The 26,003-nt window shown below is 36.6% G+C and overlaps 1 protein-coding gene across 6 annotated transcripts in view; it reads right to left on the reverse strand.

Moving 5' to 3' along the window:
- Positions 1 to 10,702: 10,702 nt before the first annotated feature.
- Positions 10,703 to 26,003, reverse strand: part of LOC129750138 (ELAV-like protein 3) — a 28,549-nt gene continuing 13,248 nt past the window's right edge. Inside the window, exons 2-8 of one of the 6 annotated variants that reach the window (XM_055745379.1) lie at positions 24,901 to 25,489; positions 13,510 to 13,613; positions 13,292 to 13,445; positions 13,075 to 13,113; positions 12,783 to 13,011; positions 12,536 to 12,722; positions 10,703 to 12,151 (exon numbers count right to left, since the gene is read on the reverse strand). In XM_055745379.1, the coding sequence (XP_055601354.1) occupies positions 11,990 to 12,151; positions 12,536 to 12,722; positions 12,783 to 13,011; positions 13,075 to 13,113; positions 13,292 to 13,445; positions 13,510 to 13,613; positions 24,901 to 25,102 (1,077 nt within the window). In that variant the 5' untranslated portion in view covers positions 25,103 to 25,489 and the 3' untranslated portion in view covers positions 10,703 to 11,989. Of the gene's footprint in view, positions 12,152 to 12,535; positions 13,012 to 13,074; positions 13,114 to 13,282; positions 13,446 to 13,509; positions 13,614 to 24,900; positions 25,490 to 26,003 lie in introns of all 6 variants that reach the window. The other 5 variants (XM_055745377.1, XM_055745380.1, XM_055745378.1 and 2 more) reach the window with 5 other exon arrangements.

Genomic DNA, 26,003 nt, shown 5'->3' on the forward strand with positions numbered 1-26,003 from the left:
TCTACCATAATTGTACAAAAACTTTGGTATTCCGATGTTCAGGAAAAAGACTAGATAAAGCTTTCAGGAATAAACTGTTGAGACTATAATAAATACGCCTCAATCGTCTTTGAATCACATCAGGGAGCTTTTCAAGGTTTAGGAATATTTTAAACTATGTGCTCTGTGCTGTCAAAGTCTTTCAGTAACTCTTTCGACATTTTTTGCGATATTGTTAGGGCAAATTGGGTCAAAACTCAATAGCGACTTGAGCTTTGTTCAGTGCCCCACTAGAACTGATTGAATTAACTGTAATTTAGTTTGGCGGCTTCTGGATGATCAAGGATCGAATCAAATTCCCAAGGTTTTTATATCTACACTCAGAGGAAATCTTATTATAAATTTCATAAGATACATCTTATGAACCACTTTTTTGCGTCCAAACTAATTTTTCATAAGAGTCTTATGAAATTCTCTCAATTTTCGTACGATGTTCTTATGAAAAATAGAAGAAACGGCATTGTGAAAAAATGATGAACACATTCATTCATAGCATCAGTTTTTTTTTCATCGTCTAACAGTACGAAGCAATCGCCAGTTCATAGTTATTATAGTTTTCCTTCAATGTTAAATGTTATTGTTATCTCCGGAATGGTAAGTTCGATTTGATGTTTTTTGGTGTGAACGTTAAATATATTAGTAAACTAAAATACATTATTTGTTTACTTTTCAGCAAGCTGATCGGCAAAAAACGAAAGGTCGAAGATTAATATGCGGCAAAAAAAAAACTTTGATGGAGCCGTCTGTTGATGCGCTGCTGATGGTGACCATGGAGGATTTAATTTTAAACCAATTTGGCAAACAATAAAGTGAATGTTTTCAGCATGAAATATCGATAATTTTTCTTATTAGAAAGTGATTTACTGTTTCCATAAGAATCTCTTATGAAAAGCAACAACCTCTCAAGTAGGCGTTCATCTTCAGAGTTCATTCGCGTCATAAGACAATCTTATGAATTTCATTAATTTTTCTTATGGCGCCACTTCATAAGAGAATCTTATGGCATACATAATAGTATTTTTCTGAGTGTAGACACAATAGAGTGACCAATTCCCAGCCATTTTAGCGTTCCCGGGAATCGGAAAATCTGACGATTCTTTTCCCGGGATTTCTCGGGATCCCTGGAAAAATTGACAATGAAGATTTTAACACTATTGCATACGAAACCTTATCTGTATGGTATTTTTTTATTTTAGTGAGTAGTATTGCAAAACGTTTCAAACTTTTTTAATGTCTCAAAAGCCCAAGACCAAAAACTAAAACCTTTAACCGACAAACTTGACTGACTCTTGATGCGAAAATTTTAAATAATTGACAAAGATTTTTCACAATCGATAGAAGTTGTTTAGCTAGACTTCAGGTTTTAGTAATTTGGCACTTTTTATTGGCATCGGGAATTCCCGGGATGTTTTAGCGTTTCCCGGGATTCGGGAATTTTTTAAATCCTTGAAAATCCCGTATAGGATACTCTGAGAAACACGTTTTGCACGAAATTAGGTGAATAGGCAATTTGGTTTTCCGGTGAACACAGATGTGCACTATACGGTTTGAAAGGTCTTGACGAGACAAGAAAAAGTTTGTATGAGGCAAACAAATCTAGTGTGAAAGATAAAAGTTATGAAACGAGTTGTTTTGTTGCTGTATGCTTGGTTCTGATTTTTTACCGAAAACACCTTCTTTGTTTGAAAACTTTTTTGTCCCACGGTTCATTTTTTAAACCAAGTTTAATAAATTTTTGCCCGGTCTGCTTTAAATGCCACGCACTTATTGGTTTCTCGTTTAAAGAAAACTTTTTATTTACACATAAAACACACTCCTGCACACCAAAAAGCTCATATGAGCCCCCTGTTAATGGACGCTTTCTGTTCCCAGCATGTCTGGCAGCAAACAAAAAAGCAAAAACGCGAGCATAATTCATTCATGCTTAGAACCTTAACAAAATTATTTTTAACTTAATTCGAGCGAATGAAGCTGGATAAGTAAACTAAACTAAACTAGATTAAGAATGAATCTCAGAGGAAAGAGTATTCCTTTGAAGAGATCTAAATTTCATAAATAATTAACACATTTTCAATTTTTAAGTTAAAATACATGCGTGGCAAAAATAGAAATAAAAAATACTGGCATGATGATTAGGATTATGACTGAAGCTCCTTGAGGTGACGTATCACTTTTGGTTTGAAAATGTTGCGATTTCAAGCATTTTTGACAACTTCTGGAAGACAATTGTAAAAAGCATGTCCAATGTAAGAAATTCTACATTGACCAAAAGCTGTTAAACAACGGCCTCGAAGCAAATGATGTGATCGACGAGTATGAGCGAGTTTATTAAACGATGAGAGCGAGTTTATTAAACAAAAAATTTCATGTGTTGTCTAACGAGTTCAAATTGTCGAAGACATACAATAACGTTTGCCGACTACGCAAGTGAGTTAGGGGTAAAGTATTGTGAGTTGTATTTGAGTCAAGTGAAGAGGAGGGGGAGAGGTAATGAAGTTTGAATATGGTTTTTATGCAACGATTTTGTAATGTCTGTAATCGACCGAGGATTGACAGGGATGCCCTGCGCCATACCGCGATAAGATAGTTCATCTGAGAGTGAATGAAAGTAAAATAAAATTTAATTAAAACAAGACGTGGCGAAAAACTTCTAACTCTCAAAAGAATATCACTAAAGGAGGATGTTTTCTTTATAAGGCCAATCACATGAAAACTACACGAAAGTGTTTCAACAAGCTGAACGAAAAGTTCAGGGTCAGCAGATTGCTACTAAAGTATTTACCAAGAATCTCTAGGTCTTTTTGCATTTTTCCAATTATGACATTGAGACAATTCTCTGGATAAAATAATTCTGTTTCATCTGCAAATAACCTGGGGGTACCATGTAATGGCAGGTTTCATAAATCATTAATATATAGTCAGAAAAGTAAGGGCCCAATGTTGCTATCTTGTAGCACACCCTCTTCTATTTGTCCCAACGAGCATTTATTTTATCAATAGAAACATACTGTTTCCGTCCTGTAAGGTAGCTACGAATGATGTTATAAGCAACTCCTCTTATTCAGTAGCGATCCAGTTTTCTAAGGAGAACGCTTGGCAAAGGCTTTTTTTTAAGTCCAGAAGTCCTCCTACTCTTTTTTGTGTCTATATTTTTAATTACTGAATCTATCAAATCACACATTGTAATAAGGGTACTAGACCCAGCTTTAAAACCGAATTGCAGGCTATCCTAAGATATTATTTTCTTTGATAAAGTTGAGTCGATAAAGTTGAGTCGGTTAACGAAGAGTTTTTCGAAAAATTTGCTAAACACACTGAGGGTTGAAATTGGACGATAATTATTTATATTCGTTACGTCGCCTGCCTCAAAGACAGGATAGATTTTAATAAGCTGCAGGGAATGCTATCAGGTTTTTTTTTGTTTTTCAATGATCCTATAGTTTTAATAACTGCATTAACTGTACCAGCTCGCACGAATATGGTGTTAGAAACTCTGTTAATGAAGAATAAGTTGTCGAAATATGGGTCGACTACAATATTATCTGAAAATTCCTACCAATAATAGGAATTGAACAAAAATAAAAATATGAGTTGAAAAGTTAACAAATTTCAGTTTTATTGCTAGTATTTCGGTTATTAGCAGTCAGGTTAATCTCAGCTTTAGAATTTTTCCTGTGCTTACATTCTACAACGTGTTAACATTTATGTACTGACGAGAACACTTCGACAACGTCAGTTTCCTCCAGTACCTCACCACCGTACAGCTTATGGCCTAAACCACCCTATTGACAAGTGTTGTGAACTTTTTAATTTAGTGTATCATTTGTTTAATATGTGCAAAGGTCGTTTTATAATAGGTTTAAGCAAAATTTCCTTTATTTTAAGTCATCAGTGTGTACGGTAATTGAACTAAAGTCGAAATAAATAACTTCATATTCTGTGCGAACGAGAGCTTTTGATCGAAAGTAACATGGGAGTCAAAAAAGATGCGGGTAGTGCTGCGCAAGCGAACGACTAACAGTAGAAATAAAATTCCGGTTTGATAACAATCTTTATTTTCTATTCAGATGATATTAAATCCCTTTGAGGAAGACAAATGAAACCCCAATTAGGCTAGGCGATTTTTAACTTGTGTGTACATTCGTGTTCGGGTATCTTACAAATTCGTTTTAATGTTTAGAATAATGTTTGTCACTTACGTTTAGTGTCCTTCAACTGTAACTGTGCCTATCCTCGCAAGAAGCAACGATCCGAACTATTAATGACTGGTCAAATAACAATCACTTTTTAGTTAGAGTGCCTATAAGAAAGGGTGACGCCAACTCTCAAAATTGGAATAGCGATGAACTGTCAGTGTCATTCCAAACGAACAAATGACCTGTCAAATTTGGTCAAATTCAGCCTGAGAAGGCTGAATTTGACAGGTCATTTGTTCGTTTGGAATGACACTGACAGTTCATCGCTATTCCAATTTTGACAGTTGGCGTCACTCTTCTTATAGGCACTCTATTTTGAGTTTGTTCGTGCAATGTTTCACTCAACCGAACTAATCGTAGTAGTCTAATCTTTACTCCTACTCTCACTCACTAGCTATTCGGTAAACTTTTCCTACACAAAATTTTCAAAACGAGATGCTGTTTTGTTTTGGTCCTTTTTGGCGCTTTTCGCACGACCAAGATGATCCATAAAACTAGTGTTACCGTTGTTGATCATGAAGATTTCAACTTTATGTTTTAGTGTTCAAATTACGGCAAATCAGTCCAATTTTGTATTTATAAACGACGTATAATTTATTCCGACGTTTCGGTGTTTATTGACATCATCATCAGGGATCAAAATTGTCGTTTATTACTTGTTTTTTTTTTTGTAAAAACGTACTGTCCGGATTATTTTGTGCAGAATCAGATTCAAATTCAAAATTTTTCTCCAAAAACTTTGTATAAGAAGCACTACTGTTTTTGGAGAAAATTTTTGAATTTGAATCTGATTCTTCACAAAATAATCCGGACAGTATGTTTTTACAAAAAAAAAACAAGTAATAAACGACAACTTTGATCCCTGATGATGATGTATGTACATTAGACCGCTGCAAAAAATGACTTTTTGCTCCCATATGTATTTTCGATGCCTTTTGGGTCCCTAAGCATCAGTGTAAAATTTGAGATGATTCGGTAGATTCCTGAGTTAGCGCAACGCGTTTCAATTTTGTATGGAAATTTGTATGGAAGAAGAAATTTTTGCACATTAAATCATCCAGAAAAATCAAATAAGCTTGAAATGAAGTCGGTCTTTAATTTTTGGTTTTGACTATTCTTAAGCTTCATTTTTTGGTTACATGACAAGCAGCTAAGAATTTCATGGAAAAAGTTATAACAATTTCAAAATAAAAAATCTACATCCATAGAAACGTATTCAAAAATGGCAGACTTTGCTTGCTAGAGCTGTTAATAATTTCATGAAATGTTATGGCAAAGGTTACATTGATCAATAAATTCTCTGGCAATGCAAAGCAGTTTTTTGAGATTTTTTATTTCCATCCTACTGTTACACAGCTTTTAAACGAGCAGGTAAAAACGATATAATTAAAATAATGAATTTTGAAAACAAAAATTTTATATAATATTGAATATCTTTTCTGGGGTACAATTTGGGTTTGTGCTTTGTTTGCAAGAAATTTACTGCAAGAATCAAGGAACATTTTTCATCCACAGTTATGTTTTATGGAACTTTCAGAAAATCTCTGGCGATTTTTGAATGAAAAATTTTGTTTTCCCATACAAATTTCCATACAAAATCAAAACTCGTTGCGCTAATTCAGGACTGGATGGATCGCTTAAAAAAAAATATTGCTATTTCTGGCACAACCAAAAAAAGTTATGGGAGGTGTAAAAATTTAAGAATTTCAAGTTTCCATACAAAGCTTGCAGCGGTCTAATGTACATATGTATGTATGTATGTATGTATAGTTCCCCCATCGGTAGCAAGGTCCAGCCTGTGTCTGTGTGGCTTGGCCTTCGAATTGCTTCTAGGGCTTCCACGGCCGATGGTTTGTCGAGGGAAGGCATCCAACCAGAGCATAAATTTTTCAAACATCATAGTTGACGTGGTTGCTGATTTTTCTTCACCATCACGTTTCAGATCTCATTTGACTACTGGTCATGCTTCAAGGGACTGGAAAAGCTTGACTATCGCCATGGATTTCCATTCGCGTGACGCATGTTATTTTTCAAACGACGGTCGTCAAGCAAGATGACGGCGTCGGTTGAAAGCATTTGTGTATGATTCGAAAAATTTCGAGTATATGGATTGGGTTGCTTGTTGGACTAATTGCCAGTGTCGAAGACAAATGAAATTCAGATTTAAATAATACTACTAACATTTTGAAAGGCCAAATAAAAACCAAAAATAAAAGGAGGATCGTACAGCCACAAGGTCGATTTGTCCTTTTTAGTCCCTACGGAGTTCTCCTCGGTCGAGATAGTTGATATTTCGTTCGATTTCATCTCGGGCCTTGGCTACCCTGGACTGATCTCCAAAAACGGAAACTTAGTTGAAAACGTTTCCATTCCATTGTATGTCTATCTGAACCGAAACCGGTAACGGGTTTCAGTTTCATTAATGGCATGACTAATGATGAACGTGTCGTTTTCGGCGTCGTCTTAGATTTTTTTTAATCTAAACAATATCCCGTCACCGTCAAAAAGACGGCGATGAACTGTAGGCGACTATTATTATTCCGACGCTTCATTTGACTAGAGGTTGAGGCGAGATTGTTTGCTTGGTTACTCATTTGAAAGCGTCTGTTATGAATGCGACTGCTTTAATTTTTTCACAGTCACAGTTTTATGACTGATGACGGTGAAGTTTTTACGCTCTGCATCCAACCTTCACAGACCTAGAATGGTTGGCAATCCACTCCGCTTACAATAGTCTCTTCAGATTAACCCCAGATGCATTTCCTCTGAAATATATAATTATTTATACAATGAAACACATCTTACCTGTCGGCAACTTATGGGATTCGAACCCAAAAGTTTTCTTGCCGATACCGGGAATCGAACCCAGTACGCCTGGGTTACCAGACTCGCGTCAGCCTATTCACTAGGCCACATCAGCGCTCTAACTTTGATCCCTGATGATGATGTCAACGAACACCGAAACGTCGGAATAAATTAAACGTCGTTTATAAATACAAAATTGGACTGATTTGCCGTAATTTAAACACTACCTTTCGCTTTCAGTGGGTAGCTAGTATCGATCCGAGATATTAACCAAACAGTAGCGCTACAAAGTGCTCCATACAAGAGTTTAGAGAATTTGGGAAGCTTTTAGGAACAGGCATATAATTAAAAGGGAATTAGCGCCTAATAATTATCGGGCAAAATTTTGTCATGAAAAGGTACTTGCAAGACACGTCAATAAAAATACATTCGATTTTTTTACAAAAATTTTCGAAAAATGTGCAAAAAGCTCTCACATAGGAGCAGACATTCCAGAAGTGCACTTTTCATTAATGAAATACCACTCTTAAATGAATCTGTAAAAAATCTACAGTACCGTTCATAATTGTATAGAAATTGGAAGCGAGCGCACTGTCAATTCGACTGTGAGCTTTCATAACTTTTTACTCTGATGATATTTTTCGATCATTTTTTTGCGTTAGATAGATCAACTATCACACTATTATATCACTAAATTTTAGCTTTCTGGAGTTCGTGTGGCCTGAGAAACAGTAATTCTACGAAAATAGGACTTTTTGGACTTTTCTCATTCAAACTGCAATATTTCTGAAACTACGCAACATTTTGTATTGAAATTTTGCACAGTAATTGTTGAAATATGAAGCTAGCATGTCTGAAGTTTTCGAAAAGTTCTATTGATGAGATCAAAAGTTACGCGAGGTGCAATATTTCAGGCATGAACCTTGAAATGCGATTTCTATAGATTTTTGGACGATTCATGAGAACAATATCATTTCCTCCACCAATCAGACAAAAAATGTCTGGCAAAAGCAATGAAGAAAAGAAAAAATGGAATAAATGATCCATTTGTGTTTTGAAATCAGAATCTCGCGATATTGTTGTGATTTTCCGGTTGAAAAAGATTTACTGGTTGTTAAACAGAGAATTTGATTTTCCTATGAAAACATTCGTCCATAATTTTATAGAAATCGCATTTCAAGGTTCATGCCTGAAATATTGCACCTCGCGTAACTTTTGATCACATCAATAGAACTTTTCGAAAACTGCAGACATGCTAGTTTTACATTTCAACAATCACTCTGCAAAATTTCAATAAAAAATGAAGCGTAATTTTAGAGATATTGCAGTTTGAATGAGAAAAGTCCAAAAAGTCCGATTTTTGTAGAATTACTGTTTCTCAGGCCACACGAACTCCAGAAAGCTAAAATTTTGTGTTATAATAGTGTGATAGTTGATCTATCTAACGCAAAAATGGTCGAAAAATATCATCAGAGTAAAAAGTTATGGAAGTTCAAAGTCGAAGTGACAGTGCGCTCGCTTCCAATTTCTATACATTTATGAACGGTACTGTATATTATATATATATTTTAAATCTTCTTCCAGTACAAAAAACAACTCAAACACTCCATTGATTCCAGAAAAAAAACATTAAATTTGTTACTTTTGTTAACAGAAAACAGGATAAAATTCCAGTTTTTTCAACCCGGTTTTTTCCTTGTTAGAATGCTTTCCAAAACAGAACTTTCGTAAATTTAGCTTACAAATATCTCCTACTATTTTTTTTGAATGAATGTTTTTGTGAAAATATCACATTTTCATTCAAAAACTTTTAAAATACTAAGGTGTGTTTCCAATCGCAAGAAAAACACCAGTTTTTGAAGCTCAATTTATCGCTTAGTAGCTATCAATATTTTTTTATTCCCAGGCACAATTTTCCCGTGTGTTTGGATAACGTGCCGCTATCGAGTCAACCCTCTTCTGAAAAAACCGTAGAAAAATGAGTTTTAAATTCATCGAAAATTTACACTCTTTTGTTTTCCTTTTTTCCTAACTACAAAACGTCAAACATTTACCTGGCATCGCGGATGATGAGTGAGAAGGTTGTTGTTATAGGGGAGGTGCGTCAATCTACACCGTCGTGACAGGTAGTAAGAAAAAGGCTTAGACCAAGCCCACCAATGGTTGCTAAACCTCGAATCGAGTACATTCAGCAACATATCCATCAACCCATCATCGCACCAACAGTCGCTAACTTGATTCGAGAAATAACAATCGACCAGTAGGTTGTTACAGGATGCGTTTATGTAGCAACTCGGTAGCAACGCAGCCGGTCGTCGCTAGCAGAAAATAAACAAATACAAATATCTGGATGGCAACAATAGGGGTGAAAATCAGTATGTAAAAAAAAACGCAACTGATCAAAACATCTAAAATACCGACCGAAAACGCAACGCCCGGTGGGCTTGGTCTTATAAGACTTTTTATATCATCGGCGTACAGAAGTTTAGTCGAGTTAAAAAAGATAGCTTTGTCGTTTATAAAAAGCACAAAGATAAGCGGTCCTAGTTGACTACCTTGTGGAACATCAGATGGCATGTCGAATACTGTAGAAGGTGTTCTTTGGATGTTTAGCTTTGGCGTTTTAGTTGGCCATTTTATTATCCATGAAGGAAAACCGTCGTGTTCAAGCTTTGTTACTTACTGTACTTTGTCGGAGACCCTTGCTAAATCAATATATACATATATGTATATATTGAATCCACTTGCATTGTTTTTACATGTTGCGGTGTGCAATTTAGTTACATAGCACATCAGTTTTGTCAGCGTCGATCTTTTTTTTACAATTCCGTGCTTGTATTTGGTGAGTATCGGTTTGACTGCTAACAGCCTTTCATATATCAGAGACTTGAGCACTTTGGAAAAGCAGCACAGGGTTGATATGGGCCGGAAGTTCTCTACATGATGAGAGTTTCCAGATTTAGGAATTGGAGAAGCACTTTTTCAGTGGTTGAGAAAAGCACAATCATAAATTAATCGGTTGAAAATCATTCGTAGCGGTACGGCAAGAGATGCTGCGGCAGCCTAATGTTGTAGGTAGGTAGAAATTCGAAGTAAGCGTGAAATCCGAAGTTTAGTACGCTTAAAGTGGCTCCAGAGAGTAGTCCTACATTAGGATAGTAAGTGTCAAAAGAAAAACTAATGCATTTCAATAAACGTTTATTTGTTTATTAATAATTTGTTTGCGTTGATTGACTTGTCAATTTATTAAAAACATGCTTACCTACATAAACCTACTAAACTCTCTGGAGCCACATTTAAATGTAAAATTTTGTTCGCTATGATTTAGTTTACTGAAATGGTTTGTTTGATAAAAACAAACGAAAATACTTTAAATTTATGAACTCAAATTTTTAATGTAACAAATGATTTTCAATGTGGTTACAGTACCGTTTGTTGAATATCCTGATCCTTATTTAACCTGATGCCTGTCCTAAACAGTTCTATCCTTGATCCACCAAATTTTATTTCACCGTTCAAGCTTCCCATTAAATTTTAAAGAACATTAATCCTTAATGCCTGAAAACTTATGAAAAAATGAACAAATAAAAAATAATTTGAAGAAAAAAGGCGGTAAGAAGTAAAACACTAGATATTTGAAAACATAACGACACTTGGAATAATAAAAACAAAACGCTCGTAGCCCGACTTTCTGTCCTTTATTTGCCTTTCAATGAATAGTGTGTGTACAAGAACGTAAACGATACATCCTACACGATAACGATAATGGTAATTTTATAATCAAGTATAAAGGGGTTGTTGTTGTCATAATAAATTATGGTAGAATAAGAACGATAATAATAGTTGAATAATTAAGTAAGACATCAAAAGTGCAGAATAAACTTAGGTTGACACAAAGTGAATCGTACAAAACAAAGCGTACTTAGCGGCGCATCTACGTTCTTATAATCGATACAAATAAGTCAGCTCAAGCATAAATACAATGGTTAATTAAAACATGACGTTTTGTAACTTTGATAAAGACTAGAATTGGTTCGATCAATTGCAACCTATTTTTGGTTTGTTCCTTGACTTAGATGTACTCAGGTTCATTTTTTCTTTATTATTTGGTATATAAATGAACTTTTACAAAATCAAACTTAAACTAAAACCGAACAATGGATAGACTGCTATCCAAAGTATTAGTAAATCAAACAAATAAGAAAACAAGATACAAGACAAAGAAATCCTCGAAAAACAATCCGCGAAACGAAACGAAACCAAAACCTAATCCTAACAAACTCAACGAACGCAAAACTACCTAACTGTGGGAAAACAAAAACTCCGAAGAACGTTGATTGAATATACTATCAAAAATTAAAAAGCACTATCATCGGCTTTGCTAAAAATCGGTCGTCAATCCTTTGTTGTATACTGTTTAGGCGTGCATAGAGTAAGAAAAAACTTAACACCTCTCGGGCTTCTCATGCATCTCCACTGGCTTGATTCGTACATTTAAAATAGGTTTATAAAAAATCTGTCCTTAGCAAAAAAATATTTCAAAAAACAGTTTCGTTCCCGCTTTTTTTAATCTAAATGGATCCTCTTCTGGTTAACTGGTTCGTTTTTTAAGAAAACGTTTCGTAATCAGATGCGGAGTCTTGTTGGCGAATACAATCGCTCTTTGTTTGTATCGTTATTTTTTCGAAAAAGTTGGAATTGCGTTTACTTTCATCGTATGATCACTTTTTGCTTGAAGGATCTTGTTTGTTTCTATGTTCTTGGATGATTTCTTCTCTTTTCTCCTATCAACTGTTTCCCATCCTACTTTCTAAGATCCGAATACTGAGACAAAGTTGTTATCAAACTTAACCAATAGTAGTAGTAAATATCCCTCTCCTCACATATAAAATGGCGGCTTCCTCTTCCTTGGTATCGTTCGTTGTCTTTGAGGAATCCGATGTCGCGATTTACGAGTTTTTCGATTTGTTCGTTTTGAAGCTAACCTGCAGGACCCGGTTGCCGAGGGTGTAGCCGTTGAGCGATTGGATGGCTACCACGGCCTCGTCGTAGTTGGTCATCGTCACAAAGCCGAAGCCTTTGCACTTATTAGTCTGAAGGTCCTTAATCACCTATGGAATATGAAAAAAAATAATTTGGTTAAGCAACAAACATAAAAATATTTGAATATGTACAGCGAGTTTTAAGTTTCAATTTAATGTTACACAAAAATTGATCAAATAAAGGCACATTTGGATGATCAAGTAATTTAGTTTTTATAATTTTTATAGTTTTTATGTGCAAAAAAGTTAAGCTGGTAAAGCCATAAAATTATTTCATGCTTTGATAAGAAATGTCAATTTTTTAGCACATTATTATAAAATCTGAATAGCGGGATGTTTTGATTATCTTGGAATCACAAACTCCAGATTGTACAGATATCGAGAAAACAATAACCACTTTTAACGTTTTTTTTTCAATTTTTAAGACCAACTTCTTAACCAAAGATAACATACTACCTTAACCGATTGAACGGCCCCGAATGGTCCGAACAGCTGCCACAGAACGTTCTCCTCCGTTTCCGGCGCCAGATTGTAGACGAAGATGCACCATCCCGACCCATTGGCGATGGCGTTTGTCGGAATCATAGCATTGGCCAGCAGATCCCCCGTTAGCGGCGAGTACCTGTAATTCGGAACAGCACTGACCCCGACATGAAAAACATTAGCACGGGATCTACTTCTTTTTGGACCATGAACATACCTATAACGTCCCGTTGGATGATGAATCGGTCCCGGAAACCGTCTTGCCGCTTGAGGACCCAAATACGCCGCCAGGGGAAGCACCGTTTTCGTCGAGCTCGGATTGTTGGCAAACTTAACAGTAATCGGTTCGGAAGAACCCTTTGGAATCGTACCGTTCAGTTCTTTGATGGCCTTCTCGGCTTCGATTCGTTGATCGAACCGAATGAATCCAACACCTTTGGAAAGTCCTGGAAGAGAGAAACAAGGAAACTTTTAGTAAGGATGCTTAGTGTTGTCTTACGTTTACCTACCAGGTGAAGTGTCTCCAGATGGTGACGAGTAAGGCAGAGCTACAAAATACAAACGAAAAACGAATAAACCAATATTCAAAACCATAGAGTAATAAAACGAAAATCAAATCATGAACTAAGACTATAACTTAACCGTTAAGATTCAACGTAGCAGGAAAACAACGAATAATCTAAACTAAAAGCAAAACCGAAATAAATTATTACTAACTTTCCTCACCTGTTATGTTGTCGCACAGAATGCGGGAAGTGATAATTCGACCAAAGGGACTAAACAGTGATTCCAGATCCGCCTGTAACATATTCTTCGGTAGACCGGATACATACAAGTTGGCACCCTTGATGGCTTCGGAACTTGGTCGGGCAAATGATACCTGGAATTGCGATAAACCTTTATACATTCAATCCAAACAAACTTATTGATATTGTTTAAACAACCTTAATCTGCTTGTTTTGCAATCTTAGGCCGTTGAGGGTGTTAATCGCTTTGCTGGCATCTTCCACTCGCTGGTAGTTCACGAAACCATAACCTAGGCTTTGACCTACGAAAGATAAGAGATAATAGAGAGTTTGTAAAGTCAATACAAGAATGAGATAAAGTTTTGAAAATACAAAATTCTGTTGCTTAGCAAGCGAAACTCAGCTCAAGTATAAATTCACCCTAGTTTTCTCCATAGAAGTAAAATAAAATAAGAATGTTTTACAGCAGAAAGAACCTATTTCTCTTCATGCTACCATCAATGGAATAGAACAAGACCAAACTGAGTAGGTAGTAATAGAAGATTATTTTTGTATTAGGTATTTATAAGACTGAATTGGAAAGTTGGATAAAATAATATGGTGAGGATGAGATGACCTGTTTCATCAGTTTTTAAAACCCATGTATTGGATGATACCCTCCTTCATACCTAATGATTCCTTTTTATAGGATACCAGCTTTTAAGTATGTAGTCTGAATGAAATTAGTGGGATTTATTCACGTAGCGAGACTCACGAGATCTCATTTCGTCGTGCTGCGCTTACTCCAGGAAAAACTTCTGAAAAGAAACATATAAGTTCAAATGAGCTGCGAAAACCTATCACAGCTTACCACAGTCAACATTTGAGGCCTTCAGGGGTTACTTTTTTTTTTTTTTTTTTGTTTCGATTATAGTCGTTTTAACATCTGCATGTCATTCGCGACTTATATCAACGATGAAGTTGGCGGACAAATCATTGAAAAACTTATCCGGTACAACTGTGATCGATGTTTACTCTTGGGCTCGAACTCATGGACATCGGCTCAGAAAGCAACTGACAGGCCAACTGAGCTATATCACAAGCCCTCAAGCCCTGAAGTCACTATTAAGAGAAGAAATTTGGCAAGTCACGTGACTCTCTAAATCATCCTCAGAGCAAGTTCACTGGTGTTGGAAAAAAGTGGTAGAAATTTTGACATTTTGAAAATTTTACCATGCAAAAATGTTTTCAAGATCTTGGGGCGTTGTATTTTTTTACAACACTGTTTCTTTTTCAGCCGTATGTGATAGAAATATTGCTATTTTTGCATCACAGCATGCGAAAATACATCACGTGTTGTAAAAAAAACTAGAAGGCCACAGATCTTGAAAATGTTTTTACATGGCAAAATTTTCAAAATGTGCCGTAAGTGTCATAATTTCTACCACTTTTTCCCAACACCAGTGAACTTGCTCTCAGTCAGTTCTATTGGAACTGATTCTTTTACATATTGAATTGGTTGTTGGACAAAAGTGGGATCGAAGGAGTCAACGACAGGGAAATGACGTTTTTTCCAGCTCCAATTTTCTTAAGTTAGTTTGAAAAGATAAAATATTACAAAAATTAAGTGTTATTATCGATCAAGCGGCCTGGGGCTGGTAGTTGTTCCCTCCTGCCGGTTGAAGTCTTGCGGTACAGCATTGGCCATTTCTGCACACCATGTAAAAACTGTGTTCCGAGGGTCCTTTCAAGCCTGATTCAAATATGTTCTTGGAGCAATACTGAGAAGTCCTCAAACTACGTATTCAGTATTTTATCTACTTGTACATCTGTAGCTTTATCTATTGAAAAGGATCTCTTTTTTGTTTTGATTTCTTCTTCTTCTTCATTCTACTGCTGGACCGCCTGCTGTTTGGGCCGCAGTCCAAGTGGGGGAAGGGCCAGTGGTAAAGACTATGACCTGTTTTCATTGATTTTACGGATTAAAGGTCGATATTTGCTTTGCGTACAAAATCTGCGATTTGCTTGTAGAGCGTGATGTTTTTTGATTTGAAGAGGTCCTGTATATTTGCATATTTGCCATCAAAGTCGTACTGTGATCTCAAAGCTGTGAACGTGGGACATTCCATTATTACATGGTTAGCGGTTTCTGGTTTAGAGCAGTTGTCACAGTTTGCATCGTAAACAATTTTCATCCTTGCTAACCAGTATTTTGAAAAATCGTGAGTGGCCATCAAACGATTTAGGAGACGAATATCACGCCCGTTCATCTCTTGTCCTATAAACCAAGGTGTTTTTGAAAACACAGGTTGGAGGGAATGGAAAAATTTTCCTTTGTCCTCAGAATATGAGTTGTACCAACTTTTTGTTTTTTCGTCCAAGGTGCGTTTAAAGAAAATCATGCTATCTTTCAACATAAGGTAGTTTTCGTATATGTTAGCCGAATGAAGACCGTGCTTGGCCAGACCATCTGCGATTTCATTGCCACTAATAGAAACGTGACTGGGGATCCACTGTATAGCAACTTGATATAGGGAACAGATACGAAGGATTTCAATCAAAATTTTTTCGTCTTCTTTTGATTCCTGAGCCGTATGCAGCATAATACATGACGCCTTGGAGTCGGTATAGATAACAGAACGGACCAACGATCTTTCTTCAACCTCACGTTTGGCTTCTCTAATAGCGATTAATTCCGCCGAAGTGATACTCGTTTCTTTACTCAGTGCCATGGACAGACGATATCTTGCTGATTCAAAATACACGCCTATGGAGCACTTTGAGCCATCCTTGGAAGCATCCGTGAATATCCGCCCTCTTCCAATATTTCTGTCATTCATGACAAACAAGGCTAGTTGTTTTGCCTTTGCCGGGTTCGTGTTTTGTTTAGCCGTTAATAGTCCTTCCAATTCCGGGAAAATTTCAACAGGTTGCAATATTTCTGAGCGAATAACGGGTTGAATACGATTGAAGACTTCTTTATGGGTCCAGTACGTCTGTTCTAAATACGAGAACTTTCTCCAGCGATCGCTATCTTCTGGTAACTGAACAATTTTTAACTGATCAGCTACCACATTGTTTCGAGAAAAATGTCTGCATATTTCCTTGCAGGCCACGAACTCTTGGCGCAGAGCTACGGGCTCTTGGCCACTGAGAGCGATGATTATGTTTCTTGGAGTGGATTTCGTTAGTCCAGTAACCTTTTTCAGGCACTGATTGTTGAGTACAGCCATTGTGTTACGGTTTGTGATACTGGAATTGTTATATACGGAGCTGTTCATTTCCATAGTGGATCTAAAGAGTGCCATGTGTATTTTGAGCATTGATTGGGGGTGGGCGCCATGCTTGATACCACTGAGAACCTTTACCATGTTAAGACGATCTTGTACTTGAGACCTCAGCTCTTTTGATGTGTATTCCAAAGCTCAGAAAACGGTCGAAGACTACACCCAGGTATTTATGACTTCTCACAGTTTCCAATTTGGTGCCGTTAACAGAAATGTTAAGCTCTTTAACACCAAGCTGAAATAGTAGCGCTTTCGTTTTATCCGGGTTGATGGAAAAGTTCAGTGACTCTGCTATATTATTAAACGTACTTAGATAAGTCTGTCCCAGATCGTTGAGAGCATCGATATTTTTTGCCCGAATCAGGATGCCAAAATCGTCAGCGTATTGTACCAATGCAACTTCCGTATTAATATTCCTGTGCAAATCGATGGTGTAGATGTTAAACAGAGTGGGAAACAAAACATCACCTTGCGGGAGTCCGTTGTTTATAGTTTTCATTATGGTTTTGCTATTTGTGTGAAGGATAATTTGCCGATTGCTCAAGAAGGAAATTGTCCATTGAAATATTATTTTTTTTTTTATTTATATAGTATTCCGTCTCACGACATAACTTGACGAACATATTTCCTAAAATTCACTCGGTCCATGGCAACCGTTCTCCAATTCCTCGGGCACCCCACGTTCGCCAGATCACGCTCCACTTGGTCTAACCACCTCGCTCGTTGCGCCCCCACTCGTCTTGTTCATACCGGATTCGTAGCGAACACCTGTTTTGCAGGACAGTCGTCCGGCATTCTCGCAACATGTCCCGCCCAGCGTATCCGGCCAGCTTTCACCACCTTCTGGATACTGGGTTCGCCGTAGAGTCGCGCGAGCTCGTGGTTCATCCTTCGCCTCCACACTCCGTTCTCCTGTAAGCCGCCAAAGATGGTTCTTAACACTCGTCGCTCGAATACCCCGAGTGTACGCAAATCCTCCTCGAGCAATATCCATGTCTCGTGCCCGTAGAGAACAACCGGTCTAATGAGCGTCATATACAGGTTACACTTCGTGCGAGGGCTAAGTCTTCTCGACCGCTGTTGCTTGTGGAGTCCATAGTAGGCACGACTTCCGCTAATAATTCGCCTCCGAATCTCACGGCTGGTGTCATTGTCTGCGGTCACCAGTGAGCCGAGATAGACAAAGTCTTCGACTATCTCCAGCTCGTCGCCGTCGATCGTGACCTTGTTATTACTGGACAAGCGGGTTCGGTCGGTCTCGGATCCGCAGGCCAGCATGTACTTCGTCTTGGACGTATTAATCATCAACCCAATCCTTCCTGCTTCGCGTTTCAATTTGCGGTAGATGTCTTCCACCGCCGCAGATGATCTGCCGACTATATCAATGTCATCGGCAAAGCAGATAAGTTGACTGGATCTGTTGAAAATCGTGCCCCGCATTTCGCCCACCGCTCGTCGAATAACATCTTCTAGCGCCACGTTGAACATCATGCAGAATAGACCATCACCTTGTCGAAACCCCCTGCGCGATTCGAATGAACTCGACAATTCACACGAAATCCGCACACAGCACTGCGTTCCATCCATCCTCGCCTTGATCAGTCTGATCAGCTTCCCGGAAAAGCCGTTCTCGTCCATTATTTCCCATAGCTCGTTACGGTCGATCGTGTCGTATACGGCTTTGAAGTCGATGAATAGATGGTGCGTAGGGACTTGGTGTTTCCGGCATTTTTGGAGAATTTGCCGTAATGTGAATATCTGGTCCGTCGTAGACCGTCCCTCCATGAAGCCGGCCTGATGACTTCCCACGAATCTGTTTGCTTGTGGCGTTAGGCGGCGGAGTAGGATTCGGGACAACACTTTGTAGGCGGCATTGAGGACAGTGATCGCTCGGTAGTTCTCACAGTCCAATTTGTCGGCCTTCTTGTAGATAGGGCATATTACCCCCTCCTTCCACTCCTCCGGTAGCTGTTCTATGTCCCAGATCCGGACTATCAACCTATCAATCAGCTGCGATACCATCCTTCCCAGCCGACTTGTTTCTATTCAGCTGGCGAATGGCTTCCTTAACTTCACTCATCGTTGGGATTGGCTCCTCTACGTCGTTGGCTACGCCGGCGATTCACCTTCCCCCACCGTCTTTATCTCCTGCATGTGCGCCGTTCAGGTATTCATCGAAATGCTGCTTCCACCTTTTGATCACCTCACGATTGTCCCTCAGGATGCCCCCGTCCTTCAGACACCCAATCAAACTTTAATAATATTTGGTGGTGCTGTTGCTATTTTTTTTACCAACACCACTGTAGTTGGTATCGGTTCTCAAAATTAGATAAGCTTTTGTAGAATTTTTGCCTGTTGATTCAAACATATTAGCAACATATTAAATTTAAGCTTTTGGAAACAATGTTTTATCTATAGGTAAAAGATGCACAGACTTCAAACCTTAAATAACAATTCTGGTGCAAAAAAGCTAACAAATAACGATAGCATATAGGTTAGGGCCGTAGGAAGAACCACCTCATGGGGGGGCTTCGGTGATTTATTTTTTCTATGATATTTTTGCCTTAACCATGAATGAATTTTAAAAAATATATTTTTGGTATTTATTTGATTATTCATATTTAAATTCGTCTTTTAAATTAGTAGATTTTTGTATTACATAGTTACTTGTAAAAATACGTCCTAGAATCTTTAAAATGGTAAACTAAATTTGTATCATGAAGTCATTAGTAACTTAAAAGGGTAGCAACTTTCATTGGTGGTTATAGGCTTTGGATAAGCTCAAGAGTCTGGTTGATTAAGGCTTATGATTCGCCTTTTTTTTTTGAAAAAAAAAACAATTATTCTATGCTCATAGTTATTAAATAGCTAAATATTTACACCAACTCAACAACAACATGTTTGAACAAATTCAAACATTTCAACTATCTATGAAAATAAATTAATTTTCAAAAAGAAAAAGTAATAGCTGAAACTTTTGCGGTTCAAACACTGAATCTTGCAAACTTGATTTGGAATTAGACTTTTGAAAAAAAAAAAACGGCGATATTTATAGAGTCCATCATAAGAGCAGCTGTATCCGTGGTCTATTCTTGGGTCTAATTTATTCAAGAATTGAACCAACGAAATTAGATTCAACCCAGTGAAAAAACTGGAAATCCCACTCGTATTCCATGAACTGTCAAACAGTTTAAAACTGCGTCAAATTGGATCCAAATCTCATCAGTTTTGGAGCAATCCTTATACCAGTTCTAAAAATTTTTGAGATGAAACTGGTATAATGGAACACGGATGCGGTACCTTGGGTCGGAATTTGGGTCTAAATCGGCTATTTGGACCACGGATATAGAAGCTCTAATATCGAGGAAAAATAGCATTCCCTACATATTTTTTTATGTTTAGATTTCATGTTTCTTCATCTGCAGTATTTTGAAAATTAATTCCATAAATAAAATCCTTTGGATGATTTTTTTGATTGTAAAATCAGGTATTTTGATAAAACAACACTTGCAAATTTAAATTTAATTCTTTTTAATCTTTGTGATTCTCAGCTGAGTTGTGTATACAAACTGGCTTGGGAAAGAAATATTAAATTTTGAAATTGAATTAATGATCAAAGTTTTCAAATCTGCTATCTCTTGCGATTTGAATTCCTCAACAAAATAAACATCTAGATATTTTTATCCTGCTTGTAACTCAATAATATTAATTCTTAATTCGAATTTGGAACCTGAATTCAAGTTTAAATTTTGGACCTGTTTTCGAATTCAATAAATGAACCGAATAAAGAAATTTGTTTCCAAATCGACTCAATTATGATCAAGCATTCCAAATTGGCTGGACTTGCCCGGTTTTGCAATGAAATTTTCGATACAAGTCCGGTCCACCTTGAATTCCCGGATATTGGAGAAAATTGATAAAATTTAACTTTTTTTGTTTATTAACATTATTAGGTAAATTAAACATATACCTACATATTTCAAATTCAGTTTTCTTCCATACGTCCCAAAAAAGTTTTTTTACAAAGTTTGTTTCATCAAAATAAACCAATTTTTAACGAATCAAACGAATTGAACGCTGCAAATGTGCTTCGAAGAATAAATTTAATTTCATTTTTTTTTCAAATTTTCCTCAATTTATTTTGGATTGTGGCCTGGAATTTAACAAAAATTTGCCCAGATAATATCTGGGTTTTGGAATATTAAATTTAAATCAGGTAGGTATCGTGCAAGGTTTAAACGAAATTGACCGGAATTTCCCGGCCTGGCTACGTGCGAGAATAATGCTAGAAGGCTCAAATTTTGAACTTTTTGTTTTCAATCTGATTTCATAATTTCAATTAAGGCACACCGGGGTAAGTGCGGACGATGGCTATTAAAACAATACTGTGCACTATTTTCTCAAACTTTTAATGCAAAATGTTCAATTTACTTATAAACTATCCAATAACTGTGAAAAAGATACGATTCAGACAATAACGGATGTTACAGCGACTTTTTTGGAATTTTCTATTTTTAACTACGATGTCGAGTTGATGTGCATCTTTTTCAATTGAGTTTTTTTTTACAAAAAACTAAAATTTTGTCTAGAACCCCTGCCTGGGGTAAGTGTGGACGGCTTTAAAAAGACTCGATGTTTACACATTTCTTCAATTTTCTGTCCTTCATCCTCCATGAATTGTATTATTTAGCTATATTTAGCATTCGGATCATGAAAAATTGGGTAAAGTACTTGTTTGTTCTGTGTTTTTGATAAATTCGGATCTCTTGTGTTGCAACATAAATTACACACAATAATTAAAGATGCCTTACTAATAGTATCATGAACTGTTTTTCAAAATTTTGGACGGTTCGAGCAACAAAATAATGTTTTCAACCAAGAAAACATTTTTTTTTAAATTTTCTGAGAAATCAAAGGGAAAGTCTACCGTCCACACTTATCCCATGAAGCGGGGTAAGTGAAGACACCAGCAGTCCATTACAATTTACGTGATAACTTTTCTCGCTTTGCTTTTATCAAGCTCATCTCTTCAACGTTTGTAAACAACATGTTCTGCATCACATTGAATGTAATTTTATGAAAATTGCTCCACTGCTGATTTTTTAATGATTTGTTAAAGTTGAACTATACGAAATTTAAATATAAGGTACACCGGGGCAAGTGCAAACGATCAACTTTTCTCTGTTACAAAAAGAATAAAAAATATTTCTTCTTTTAGAAATTGTTGCTTAGGCCCAAACAAACAATCTGACATTGATAAACTTAACTTTCTTTAAATTATTCAGTAATAACACTGCACTGTTTGTTTACACACGAGTTCAAGTACGTACTAGACATAAAAAGTGTGTTTTTGTTTTGCATATTTTTTCTACACAAAAGGGCATTCGAATCCGATTTTTCGCTGAAAAGTGAGTGTTTGGGACTGATATTCAAGTGAAAGCAGAAAATTGATGATAAATTTTCAATACATCCTGGAAAAAATATTCACTCTTGACAACCCACACAGCGGGGCAAGTGCCTACGACACTACCGGGGTAAGTGCAAACGCACCTTTAAGCCATGTTACATCAGTCATTCTAGAAAATTCAACTCCAAAATGGTTCAGGATTATATTAGAATGGTCAGAAGGGGTATCCAAAGGGAAGTATTTGAAGCTGATATTCAAAATTCTGTAATGTCTTGGTAAGTGAAGGTCTTTTGCTCAAAACAACAGTCAGCAAAAATGGAGTTCCAAAAAGTAATTAATATTGCAGAAAACTGGCAAATATATCAATAAAAGTTGATAAAACGTACTGGAACATGTATTGAATTCGTTTTAGAACCGATACACTGACGCATCTGTGATTTCGTGCATACTTAGAATTTTTTTCACAAAAGTACCGTTACTTTGTACGAACATTTTTTAATATTTCACTTTCAACGGGAATTGGTTGAGAACTATGTTAGTGATGCAACGAACGATAATTGATAATTTTTGAAGATGTACATATTTTTCTAGGACATGTGAAAGTTGAACTATGGTGAAAACCGTTTGCATTTGCCCCGGTGTACCTTACATATAACGATTGAAGAATGAATTCAGGATGGTTTCTTAATTTTTTTATATATATCCGAAAATTATCGTCCGAATATTAAAAATGCATATGAGTTTCGAAAATCATGAATCAAATTTGGTAGGGAAGAGTGGGGTACCATGGGCCACTTTTTTTCTTTGCTTCATAGCTTCTTTATTATAAAAGATAAAGAGAAAAAAATAATAGAAAGGTTTTCTACATATTGAAGGTATTATTAGGCATTTTTTTATTTTTAAATCCATTAATTTCCCAAGTTTTGACTGTTTTAAAGAAATTAATTTGTTACTCAATACTAAGTTCGGCAGCCGAACTCGAATTTATCCTTTTTTTTCAAGGGTAGCTTATTTTCAGGGAATTAAAGGATGATTAAAATTTGTTCTACCCGGATGTTGCTGTTCCGGTACATTGCATTGCAATTACAGAGCGGTGGAAAGTTTTGACACTCCCGGTCAAAGAAAACTTCCGGATGTTACTTCCCACGAGAAGTAAATAACATCCGGAAGTTCCCGGACATAACACGCCGCTCACCATATGATGACAATGACGGACAGAATTTCATGCTGACACGGTGGACATTCCAATATGAAGTTCCTTCATAAAGTCTTCCGGTAATTGTTCCGGAGTGACAAAATTTTGCGACGTGTTCGTTGGTTGCTTTTCCGGTTCGAACTGAACTCGCAAGTGTTTTCAGTCCAACAAAGACAATTCAATTTTTAGTTCATAAGGTCGAACTCAGCTTTGCTCCCTCGCCGAAGGAAAAAAAGGATCAATTTTGAGTTCGCAGTTCGAACACCGTTTTGAACCATCGCAAGGAGGAAAATGGGTACTTACCTTTAAGATCATAGAATCGAACTATGTTTTGAACCTCGGTCATACTTAGTTTTAAGTTAAAAAAAAGGAGAATGCATATAATACGTACATAAGTCAACAACATAGAAAAACATGCTTACGCAAATCGACGGCAATGACAGTTGGAATGTGAAATTTATCTCAACACACAGCTGAGATATTTAGAGTGGCCCAAGTTTTCCCACTCTTCCCTATGAATTTCTAATCCAAATTTGAACCAGGAATTCAATACAATTTTTCATTCCTAATTTCTGATGATGAATCGAACCGAAAATCAAAAATCCGAATTTGGATGCCGTATCTAAAATATGAAAAAAGAAGTACAATTTTGATTGTTTTGGAACCAGAACCTCTGAAAGGAGGTATATTTCATTGAAAATCTAATATCCAAATTTAGAACTGAATTTTTATCTACAAGTTTTTTTTGACTTTTTTTTTTTTGAGTAACAATTTTGACATTCTGACATCTGAGTCAAATTTGTTACTATTAATCAAATAACCTTACATAATCATCCCAATTTTTATTAAGAATTTAAAATTTTGAGTGACGAGTAGTATACCTCGCTTGTATTTTTTTCAGGACTCTCATTAGGAGGTTTGACACCCAAATCCCCTCTCCCCTCTCTTTCCTACGGCCATGGATTCCTACGGCCATGGTTTCATAAATAGGGACGAATGCCTTCTGTGGAGTTGAAATTACCTTCCAAAAACCGTTTCATAAAGTAATAAATTTGCAACAGTATTTGAACTGATTAAGTATTTGTATGAAAAAACTGTATGGAATGATTTAAAAAATAAATATATACGAAATAAAGGGTTAAGACTTTCAATTGATCGCATTATTATTCCGAATCTTTACAAAAAAACATTCGCGATTTATGTAATTTGATTTATTGTTATATGATTTTAATCGCCGTAATTTTTTATGATTATAATTTTAATGGCATGTGCGGCGGAATGAAAACTAGAGAGAATTTATTTTATAGAAATTTGAAAGAAAGGTGGATAGACAGGCATTAGTGCGCCAATAGGAGAAAGCTTGATAGGTGTTGAAATTTTAGGCTTGAGGGCATGTTGATGAAAAGCTCCCATGAATTGCTCTCGCCTTTACTCTACACTAGCTAACTGTACATGAGAAACTCAGAAAGAGAATTCCCATGTATAGCGGGCCCAGTGGTTTGAGAGCGTGTTTTTACGCACACTGGCGCACTAATGCCTGTCTATCCACCTTTCTTTCAAATGTCTATAAAATAAATTCTCTCTAGTTTTCATTCCGCCGCACATGCCATTAAAATTATAATCGTAATTTGATTTATTATAAAAATACGAAACAAGAGGATAGAACTTTTTAAAAACTATAAGCTCAAATAAGCCTGTGAAATCTATATAAACGAACTCACCTGTAACTTTGTCCCTTATCAGTTTGCAACTCTCCACCTCACCGATGCTCGAGAACAACGATCGAATCTCCTCCTGGGTCATTTGCTGCGGCAGATAGTTGACGATCAGGTTGGTCTTGGAATCCTCCTGGCCACCTCCGCAGTTGCCTCCTCCACCATTCTGCTGCTGAGTACTGCTTTCACTGATTCCGTTTGCCATCATGACCGGAATTATGGGTTGACTTGTGTTAGCTTGTTTCAAAAATTCGTCAGAATCTAATTCGGGCGTGACGAGCACTGGTAAATGTTGAACGTAATTTATGGGATTTCTTGTTCCTGTCCTTAGAACTTCTTTGCCTATGCACAAAGTGACTTATATATTAAGTAATACTGATGATAGTCGAGCGATTTCTTGCTGAAAAACTCTGTCACTCGCTGTAAGAGGGATGAAATTATTCACCGGCAGCAGCTTCTGGCAATAAATTTCCCGGCTCACGTTTTGCAGCTGCAGTAACGAAAGATTGCTCTCCTACTTTGTCGTGTTAGTTTTTTCTTATTTTTTGGACGTTCGTTGAAGTTAGTCCGAAAATCGAGTTGTAAAGTTCCTTATCTGAAATGGAAAATGTAAAAATCTAACATTATTCATCGCATATGAAATAAGTAACAGATACGTGCTGTTTAATAGTAAAGAGAGAACTAAAGCTCTATAATTGGTAAAATGATTGGACGTTACTGTAATTTAGTTGGTACGAAGTTTAAACAAGAGAAAAAATAATCATCCTTCATTTAAGTAGTAAACTTGAAAAACAATTACAAAAAACTCCCTGTTAGTTCCATTATAGTCCCTTAGATGTCTTCCTGTTTCAGGTTGTTGCACTTAGCATTATCGCATGGGGAAAACGTATGCTTAGCATAATCGAAACCTAAGTACATATACCCCACCTGAATTTGTAGGTTTTCCGTCATTCACCGTCAACAAAAATATCGATTTGTGCAAACACCTGGCCATATGCCTATTGAGGGGGACAAATGCCACCTTTTAGCCTGTCATACCTGTTCACAGGACTGTTACGTTGAGTGAAATTGTTCCAAAATTGTAAGCCAGTCTGCCAAAACATCAATTA

The sequence above is a fragment of the Uranotaenia lowii genome, chromosome 2 (assembly GCF_029784155.1).
Source record: "Uranotaenia lowii strain MFRU-FL chromosome 2, ASM2978415v1, whole genome shotgun sequence".
Taxonomy (NCBI): domain Eukaryota; kingdom Metazoa; phylum Arthropoda; class Insecta; order Diptera; family Culicidae; genus Uranotaenia; species Uranotaenia lowii.